Genomic DNA, 9,600 nt, shown 5'->3' on the forward strand with positions numbered 1-9,600 from the left:
CGCCGTCCCAATTTGCCACACTCAAGATGGCACCTGACACGAGCTACTCCCGCCTTCCACGTTCAGGGATGGTGGCCGCGAGGCCTTAGCAGGCGCCCTTTTATGCCACACTCAAGATGGCAGCCACCAAGCGGCCCTCACGAGGTTGCCCTTATTGCCACACTCAACATGGCGTCCGTCCGCTCGTCGATCGATTCGTGCCGCGCCCAAGATGGCGTCCGAGTTGGGCCGCCCCTTTTGTGCCACACTGAAAATGGCGGCCACCGCGTGGTAATGAGAGACTTGCCCTATCCCCCGGAAGTGGGTGTGTTTTGTCGCCAACACTTCCGGGGCGAGAGGTCAGCCGGTTTTTCCCCGCCCCGCCCCCTCCGGCAGGGATGTCCCCCGCCATGGCGACGGACGGGCCCGCGCTGGCGGAGCTGCTGCTGCAGCAGCTGGAGCGGGCGGGGGGCGGCGGCCTGGGCAGCCTGGAGGCGGCCGCGGCGCTGGGCCTGGAGCACCAGCAGCTGGTGGGGGCCGTGAAGAGCCTGCAGGCGCTGGGGGAGGTAGGGCCGGGGGGGGGCTGTGTGTGTGGGGGGGTGGAGCTGGGGTGGGAGGGGCTATAGGGGTGGGGTTCCCAGGGGGAGGGGCAGTGGAGGGAAGGGGGTACCCAGGGGGAGGGGCAGTGGAGGGGAGGGGGTCCCAGGGGGAGGAGGGGGTCCCCAGGGGGAGGGGCAGTGGAGGGGAGGGGAGGGAGTCCCAGGGGGAGGGGCAGTGGGGGGAGAAGGGGGTCCCAGGGGGCGGAGGGGTCCCCAGGGGGAGGGGCAGTGGGGGGAGAAGGGGGTCCCAGGGGGCGGAGGGGTTCCCAGGGGGAGGGGCAGTGGGGGGAGAAGGGGGTCCCAGGGGGCAGAGGGGTTCCCAGGGGGAGGGGCAGTGGGGGGAGAAGGGGGTCCCAGGGGGCGGAGGGGTTCCCAGGGGGCAGATATACCTATCTCCTAGAACTGGAAGGGACTCTGAAAGGTCATCGAGTCCAGCCCCCTTGCCTTCACTAGCAGGACCAAGTACTGATTTTTGCCCGAGGTCCCTAAGTGGCCCCCTCAAGGATTGAACTCACAACCCTGGGTTTAGCAGGCCACTGCTGAGCTTGGGCGGACAGGTGGGCAGCGGGAGGGGAGGGCCACGTCGAGGTGGCCTTCAGGACAGCAGATTCAAAGCGGAATAGCAGAAATATACTGAAGGGCGATTGCTGATGCTAAAATAAGAATCCCAGAAGGGATAAAAACACCTCATGCTGCCCAGTCTAGGAGGGAACAGGAGGAGACCTTCATGGGGGCAAATTACCCCTCCCTGCCTGCTGTGTGGCTCTCATGACTTCCTCTGAAGCCCTTGGTACTGAGCACTGTCAGAGACAGGATACTGGGCTTAAATGGGCCTTGGCTCTGATCCAGGGTGACAGACCCCGTACTTCACAGCTCCCCTGTGTGCTCCCCTCAGGTCATCGAGGCTGAGCAGCGATCCTCTAAACGCTGGGAGCTGACACCCGAGGGGAAGGAGATCGTCCAGGAGGGAAGCCACGAGGCGCGTGTCTTTGACAGCATCCCTGCCGAAGGGCTGCCCCAGAGCGAGCTGATGGTGAGGCTGACTTCCCATCCCCCATGCCTCACGTCTTCAGCGTCTCATCTTCTGCCAGAACTTCGCTGTTCTTCTATGTTCTGCAGCCTGGGAGTCAGGACTCCTGGGTTCTCTTCCTGGCTCTGGGAGGGGAGTGGGGCTAGTGAGTGGAGCGGGTGGGGGCTGGGAAGCCTGGGTCTCATTATAAAATTGGGATGACTCTGGCCTTCCCCATGAGGGTGGTTGTGATGTTTGACCAAGTGCCTGTAAGCAGCTCTGAGCTCTGGGATGGGGGGCAGAATTCCTGCTTGTCCCCCCTTTCCCTGGGGGTGTTTCTCTTCTGCTCCGCCTGGATCTGAAATCTCCCTTGTGTCTCGTTGCAGAAACTGCCGAGCGGGAAAGTGGGGTTCAGCAAGGCCATGTCCAACAAGTGGTTGCGGCTGGACAAGAACGCGGACGGTGGCCCACGCATCTTCCGGGCTGTGAGTGTTCCGTCAGAAGGGAGATTTCCAAGCCGGGCCCACCTGGGCCAAGCAGAGACTCTTTAGCTCTTGCAGGCCAGGCGGTTGGACCCCTGGGCTGAAAGGCACTACAGAAATGTACAAGGTTCTTCCACCCTCTGTCATTAGGAACGGCACGGTGCTGTCACAGCTCAAGCCGACTAAGTCCCTGGCTTCCGCTGGGCCAGGCTGCCTTGGGCACCTGTGAAGGCTGCTTCCCTTGCCCTGCTGGGGATGGGGGATTGCTCTCACACCCAGCTGCGCGCCTCTGGGGGGTGCTCACTGCTGCTCTCCTGTCCCCCAGGTGGAGAGCGTGCAGGACTCGGTGCGGGAGAAGCTGCAGCTGGTACAGCAGGGAGAGGCTGAGAGCCTGGAGGAGAAAGACAGGAACGAACTGAAGAAGCGGAAACTCCTGATGGAAGTGTGAGCTGAGCCCCCCCGTCCCCTCCCCTGGCTTGGATCCCTCTGCTGCTGCAGCACGGTCGGGAGTCGAGGATTCTCCCCAGCAGTAATGTGGGGTGCTGGGGCTCCCCTGTGCTCAGGGAGTAGGCATGGGTCTGATTGCCCCTGTGGGGTGCACATTCCCCTCTCCCCACTAGAGGGCAGCAGCTGGTGGGTCTGTTTCCCACTGCATCTGGGCAGTGTCCCTAATCCAGTCACTCTCCAGGCCCCTGCTTCTGGTCTCTCCTGCAGTGGTGGGGAAGTTTGCCGTGTCTGACAGCCCCCCACCCCCCCCAGGCGGTGCTGCTTAGCCAGCCCCTTGCCTTTGCCAGCCTGACTGCTGGGCCCACAGCCGGGACGTCCAGTCCTGCCGAGGCCCGGCTGTGGTCTGGCTCGTGGATTGTAGCAGCCGGCGTGGGTGCAGCCCGCTCGGACACTGCGTCCAGCGAAGACGGAATGGGTCACGCTGGGATTTGTCGTCTAGAGGAGCTGGGCAGCCAGTAGAAGTCCCAAGGGCCCAATGTGGTTCGTTAGGCAAATGGGCTGCCTGGCTCTGCTGGGCTCTTCTCCCAGTCCCAAGCGATGATCTTCGGCGCTAGGCTTCCCGCGGGGGTCACCTCTCCGCTTCCCTTCTTGGGTACAGGATCATCAAGACCTACTGGATCCGGAAAGGCAGCGCCTTCAGCACCACGGTCACCAAGCAGGAGACGGACCTCACTCCGGAGATGCTCGCCAGGTGAGGCGCACGCTGCCTCCGTCCGAGCCTGCGGCCTTGCTCTCCGCGCTGCGCTGGGCACGTGGGGGAGCTGACGCAGCGCACACGTAAACGTAGCTCTTTGGAATCTCTCTGCAAATGGCCAGGGCCGGCCCTGGCAGGGCTCTGTGGCTTCTGTGATGGCAGACGGGGGCGCCCCCAGTGGGCTCGCGCGCTGTTTAAAAGGCCATGAACGAGGCTGTAAGAACATGGGGAGCTGTGATACAGTTGCAGGAACTGTGGGGGGGGTTATGGCTGCCGCACATTTGAGTGGTGGCTGTGGCCCTGCGCGGCAGGTCACAAATCCACGTACCCAGGTTTGGCCCAGCCTCCCCTTCGGGCCAGATGTGAGTGGTGTTTTGTCTTGGCGTGTGGGGTCACAACACCACTCAATACCCCCCCACTTTTGTATGGTTTTGGATGGGGGGTGGAACATGGGGTTTGATGGCGTTGGAACCGACCTCACCAAGACTGCAACGTTAACAAGCCACGACCACAACTTCTGAACTAAAATCTCTCGACTTCCTGACAGCCTTCGCCCTTCCCCAGTGTCTAGACACTAGGGTCGCTCCTGGGCGGGCGGGGAGCGTGGAGGTGAGGGGATGCTGGTGTCACCTGAGCAGCTTGGAGTGCCAGTACCGCAGGGCCCATGGGGCAGGGGTCCCGATGGCTAGGCGGCCATGGGGTGTGGGGGGTACAGAATGTGTGAGCATCTTCCCAGTGTCTCAGGGAGAGCTCGTTTCCCCACTTGGCGAGGGGGGTGGAGGTGGGGGCTGTTGTCTCAGGAAGCAGGTGGAGTTATTCTGTACTTGCTGACTGGTCATGGCGGGGGTGGGAGTGTGAAACTGATGACAACCGATTCTCCCTCCTGCCCCGGCAGCTCCCACTGCTTCCTCTTTACCCGCTTCCAGCTATGGCTGAAATGGCGACTCTGCCCCATTCTCTGGGCTCCAAGCGCCAGGTTTTCCTCCACGTTCGCTGCGGGTTCAAATCCCCTGGCCCCCCCTCCCGTCACTGGTAGATGTACAAAGCCCATGTGGGCTTTCAGACAAGCCTTGCCCTGCATGGACGTTGGCTGTGGCCTGGGTCCTCTTGTCCCCACTGTTATGTGCTGGCTGGCTGCTGCCCTCCACCCCAGAGGTGACTGCATTTCAGTGGCACTGTGGACTATAGTTGGGTGGAAGGTGCTGTACAAGGCCTGTTACTCGCTCAGTCAGTTCCCCAGGGCTCGCCCCCGTGACCTTTCCCCACCCTTCGTCCACAGCGGCTCATGGCGTGACCTGAAGTTCAAGGCGTACAACTTCGAGGCGCTGGGGATCATGCCCGAGAGCGGGCACCTCCACCCGCTGCTCAAGGTCCGCACCCAGTTCAGACAGATCTTCCTCGAGATGGGGTGAGTAGCCGCGTGTGCCCCTTCAGTCCCTACCCTGGCGGTTGGCATGGGGCGTCTGCCTGGGGGGCAGTGGTGCAGAATGCAGAGCATGTCCTGCAGTGGTGGTACCGGCCAGGGTCTGCACAGCTGCTGCCAGCCCTCTTCTTTGGGAGGGGCAGGGAGACAGAGGTGCCAATCAGTCCGGCCCGGGACTGTTCCCTTCAGCATGATCGCCAGTGTTGCGAGCCAGGACTCCTGGGTTCTCTCCATGGCTCAGGGAGGGGAGGGGGTGTAGGGGTTAGAGCAGGGGGGGCAGGGAGTTAGGAGTCCTGGCTCAGCTGTTCCTTTCCTGGGTAGCTTTGGGCAAGTCACTCCCCTCTCTGTGCCCAGTGGGGCTGCCCGGTGCCGTCCCCCAGGGGGTGGGTGCGCGAGGAAGCTGCTCTGGGCTCCTCTTGTGACGTCTCCTCTCACCATCCAGAGGCCTTGTGCCCCTGCCCATGTGGGGGGCAGTGCCCACACAGTACCAGGACTGCCCTGCGTGCTCGAGCGGGGGGTGCTCACTGGTCCCGTGTCTCGCTCAGCTTCACAGAAATGCCCACCAATAACTTCATCGAGAGCTCCTTCTGGAACTTCGACGCCCTCTTCCAGCCGCAGCAGCACCCGGCCCGCGACCAGCACGACACCTTCTTCCTGCAGGGTCAGTCAGCCGCCAGCCCCTGCTGCCGGCCGGCCTATCCGCCGCCCTCTAGGGGGCACCGCCTGCGCCCCAGGGTGGGGGAACGGCTCCTGTGCGAGCTTGCAGGGTCTCCACCAGTCCCTACCTGGCCAGGGCTCCTCATCTCAGTGGCGCTGGCAGAGGCGCTGTGGGGAGTGCATGGAGTCCCAATCTCCCCCCCCCCCCCCCCCGGGCTGGGGTGCAGTGAGGTGCCGGGAGCTCACCCAAATCGGGGGGGGGGGTTTCAGCATCTTTCACCCACATTAGCCCCATTTGCCACCTCTGCTGCCCCTTGGGCCCCCTCCCAGACCCTCTAGCATCCCCAGTTCCCTGGTGGCTCAGCCCCCTGTGCGCCTCCTGGATTCCCCCCAGATCCCGCCGAAGCCACGGGTTTCCCCATGGACTATCTGAAGAGAGTGAAGAAGATCCACTCGCAAGGAGGCTACGGCTCCCAGGGGTGAGCGTCCCCCGCTGGCCGGCTGGGCTTGGAGCCCAGAGGAACAGGCTAATCTCGGGGTGGGGGTGGGAAATGGGACACAGGGCCTTTCCCACTTGGGGGCGCTAGCTGTGATCTGGCCCCAGGGCTGCAGGGACTGGCTGGCTCAGGGGGGTGGGGAATGGGGGCACGGGGCCTTTCCCCTCTAGAGGCCCTGGCTCCGAACCAGCCCCCGGGGTGGGGGGACTGGCTGGCTCCGAACCAGCCCCCCGAGTGGGGGGACTGGCTGGCTCAGAGTGGCGGGGATGGGGACATGAGGTCTTTCTTCTCTAGGGGACACTGGCTCTGACCAGCCCAGGCTGGGGGGGCTGCCTGGCTGGGGGGCAGGGAATGGGATTCGGGGCCTCTCCACTCTAGGTTGCTCCTGTGGTCTGGGGCAGCTCCCCTTCCGCATTGCTGCTTAACCCTTTGGCGCCTGGATGCATAAACTCAGCTGGGAGCTTGCCTGCATTGGGGGAACTGTGGGGTGGGGTGGGGGGGATGTTCTGCCCTCCCCTTCCCCCAGCAATTTGCCCCCCCGCAGCCTGGTGCCATGGGAGCTCTCCCTGCCCACGCCCAGCGTGTCCCGGTCTCGTCCCCCCCAGGTACAAATACGACTGGAAGCTGGAGGAGGCGCGGAAGAACATTCTGCGGACGCACACCACGGCCGTCAGCGCCCGCATGCTCTACCGGCTGGCCCAGCAGGTGGGAGGTGCCACGGCTCCCCCTCCCCCACTGTGCCCGTGCTGTGCAGGGTCAATCCCCTGCTGCCCCCAGTGACTGGGGCTCAAGGGGCCGGGGGCTGGGATCCCATGCCGCAGTGGGCAGGGGATGGGCTGGGGCTGACTGATACCTCTCTTTCCTGCTCTCCCCCCCCACCCCCCCCCAGGAGAAATTCACCCCCGCCAAGTATTTCTCCATTGACCGGGTCTTCCGGAACGAGACGCTGGACGCCACCCACCTGGCCGAGTTCCACCAGATCGAGGGGGTGGTGGCCGACTACGGCCTGACGCTGGGGGACCTCATGGGCACCTTGAGGGAGTTCTTCACCAAACTGGGTACGTGCCCGTTGCCGGGGGGGCAGAGCTCCATGTGCGGATGGGTAGGTAAGCCGGCCTCCCCGCGGAGCTGGCAGCATGGGGGTCCCTGGTAGGGGGGCTGGTGCTGGTGTTTGGGGGCACTCAGCGGTAGCAGCTGCCAGCGAACGCCCTGGGCAAAGCCCAATCCAGGGCTGAGCGGCTGCCACCAGTAGGCACCAGAGGAGGGTCCTGGCAGGGTGCCAGGCAGGGTGGGGATGCAGTAGGGGACATGGGGTCTGGCAGACTAGGGGGTGGGTGCAGGATGGAGGCCCCGGCAGGCTGTGGGTTGGGTGCAGGATGGAGGGCCCAGCGAGGCCGTGGGGTGCAGGGAGGAGGGGGCCCGGCGAGGCTGTGGGGTGCAGGGAGGAGGGGCCCCAGCAAGGCTGTGGGGGGCCCGGGCAGGGCGTGTGGGTGGCTGCAGGGGGGCCCGGTGAGGCTGTGGGTTGCAGGGAGGAGGGGGCCCGGTGAGGCCGTGGGGTGGCCGCGGGGGGCCCGGCGAGGCCGTGGAGAGCCCGGGCAGGGCGTGCGGGGGGCCCGGGCAGGGCGTGTGGGGGGCCGCGGGGGGCCCGGCGAGGCCGTGGGGGGGCCCGGCTGGCCGCAGGTTCTCACTGGCCCGTCTCTCGGCAGGAATCAGCCAGCTGCGTTTCAAGCCGGCCTACAACCCCTACACGGAGCCCAGCATGGAGGTGTTCAGCTACCACCGAGGTGAGGGGGCGCCAGCCCCTTCTCGTGCCGGGGGTGGGGGCGGGGCAGCTCCAGGGTCTCGGAGGAGGGAGCTGCAGGTTGGGGTGGCATGAGGCCCCCCATTCAGGAGGAGCCGTGGTGCCCACTGCAGCGTCTCCTGCCCCGGGAATCAAGGGGTTCCCTGATCCTGAGCCGCACAAACCAGCCCTGGGCGGCGAGAGGCCCTAAGTCAGGCCCTGGGGTCAGCAGGGGGGTCCCCTCCCCCTGGCAGGCTGGCGCTGCGAGGCTCCTGCTCTCCATAGACGCGCCCTGGGCAGCCGTGCCTGGCCCAGCAGCCAGGCCAGGGACCTGCTGAGCCCAGCCCAGGTGGGCTCAGCCCCCCACATCCAATCCCACAGACACAAAGGGGTCAGGGTTTGAGGTGGGGGCTGGGCCGGCAGCCCTGGCCCCATGGTAGGGCCTTGGATCCCACTCAGAACAGAACCATCTGCTCCAGTTGCTTCTCTAGATGCCTGGGAGCATCTGTCCCCCGGCTCCACCGCCCTGCTCGGAGGGCCCGGCCGGGACTAACCGAGCGGCCCGGGAGCGTCTCTTCCCCGGCTCCACCGCCCTGCTCAGGGGGCCCGGCCGGGACTAACCATGCGTCCCGGGAGCGTCTCTTCCCCGGCTCCACCGCCCTGCTCGGAGGGCCCGGCCAGGACTAACCGAGCGGCCTGGGAGTGTCTCTCCCCCGGCTCCATCACCCAGCTCAGAGGGCCCGGCCGGGACTAACCGAGCTGCCATCTCCCTTCCCGTTACAGGGCTCCAGAAGTGGGTGGAGGTGGGTAATTCGGGGATCTTCCGCCCGGAGATGCTGCTGCCGATGGGGCTGCCGGAGGGCGTGTCGGTCATCGCCTGGGGCCTCTCTCTGGAGCGGTGAGGAGGACGCGGGGGGAGGGGGTGGGCACGCGTGCGTTCACAGGCGGCTTTGAGGGTGCCAGTGGGGGCAGTCAGGGCCCCTCGCAGCTCCTGCTAATGTGGGGGGCCATAGGGCTGGCCATGCTGGGAAGGGGATGGAGACCCCAGCGTGTGCCACGGCTGCAAGGCAGCTCCCAACTCCTCTCCCTGTGCCCACCTGGCGCCCGCCACTGCCCATAGATAGTAACGACTTGTGCTAATCCCCGTGTAACCCTGCCCCTGCAGGAGGGGGCGTCTGCAGAGCCCGGGCGGAGCTCTGGGGCCCAGGGGGCTTCCAGCCAGCAACAGCCTAGCTCTCTGGATCTGGAATGGGGGCACTGGCAGAGCTGTGGGGCGGGAGCCCAGGGCTGGGCTAACGGGGCTGAGGGGCACCGGCGGAGCTTGGGCGAGGGATCCCTCCTCTCCTGGGGTTGGGGACATGCTCGGCCTGTGCCCTCGGCTGCCCAGCGGAGGGGTCCCTTACGGGGGGCCAGCAGCAGGGCTGCACCCGCCTAACACCCGCCTTCTCCTCCAGCCCCACCATGATCAAATACGGCATCAACAACATCCGGGAGCTGGTTGGGCACAAGGTGAACCTGCAGATGGTGTACGACGGCCCGCTCTGCCGCCTGGACGCGTAGGCTCCCGCCGCCTGCCCGGCCCCATATTTATTAGTGTTCGCTCCGGGGGCGCCCCTCCCCCTCTGCAACTGGGCGGGGCTGTGCCCCCTTCCGTCCAGGCCCCTGCTCCGCCCTCCCCTCTGGGGGACCCGGCAGAGCTGCCCGGGCCGGCGCCTGCAGCCTGTTGCGCCCCAATAAAGGGCTGGTGTCTGGACTGACGACTCGGCTCTGTTTGGAAGGGGTGGGGGCGGGGCCCCCTCCCCATGGAGCACGCTCCTTCTCAGGGGTGGAGAGGAAGGACTCCTGGGTCCAGTTCCTGGCGCGGGGCCCTGGTTGGGGTGGGAGTCAGGACTCCAGGTTCTCCCCTGGCTGTGGGCGGGCAGTGGGGTGTAGGGGTTAGTGCAGAGGCCTGGGCGCTCTCCCTCCCAGCCCTG

The 9,600-nt window shown here is 65.7% G+C and overlaps 1 protein-coding gene across 1 annotated transcript; it reads left to right on the plus strand.

The window, feature by feature from the left end:
• Window positions 1-337: 337 nt before the first annotated feature.
• FARSA (phenylalanyl-tRNA synthetase subunit alpha) lies at window positions 338-9,380 on the plus strand. Its single transcript, XM_054012442.1, has 13 exons — window positions 338-545; window positions 1,474-1,611; window positions 1,974-2,072; window positions 2,395-2,513; window positions 3,175-3,267; window positions 4,550-4,678; window positions 5,239-5,354; window positions 5,745-5,829; window positions 6,453-6,552; window positions 6,737-6,905; window positions 7,554-7,631; window positions 8,411-8,525; window positions 9,082-9,380. The coding sequence occupies exons 1-13, from the start codon at window positions 378-380 to the stop codon at window positions 9,185-9,187; spliced, it is 1,515 nt and encodes a 504-aa protein (XP_053868417.1). The 5' UTR covers window positions 338-377; the 3' UTR covers window positions 9,188-9,380.
• The last annotated feature ends 220 nt before the right edge of the window (window positions 9,381-9,600 follow it).

Source organism: Malaclemys terrapin, chromosome 23 (genome assembly GCF_027887155.1).
Source record: "Malaclemys terrapin pileata isolate rMalTer1 chromosome 23, rMalTer1.hap1, whole genome shotgun sequence".
Classification (NCBI taxonomy): domain Eukaryota; kingdom Metazoa; phylum Chordata; order Testudines; family Emydidae; genus Malaclemys; species Malaclemys terrapin.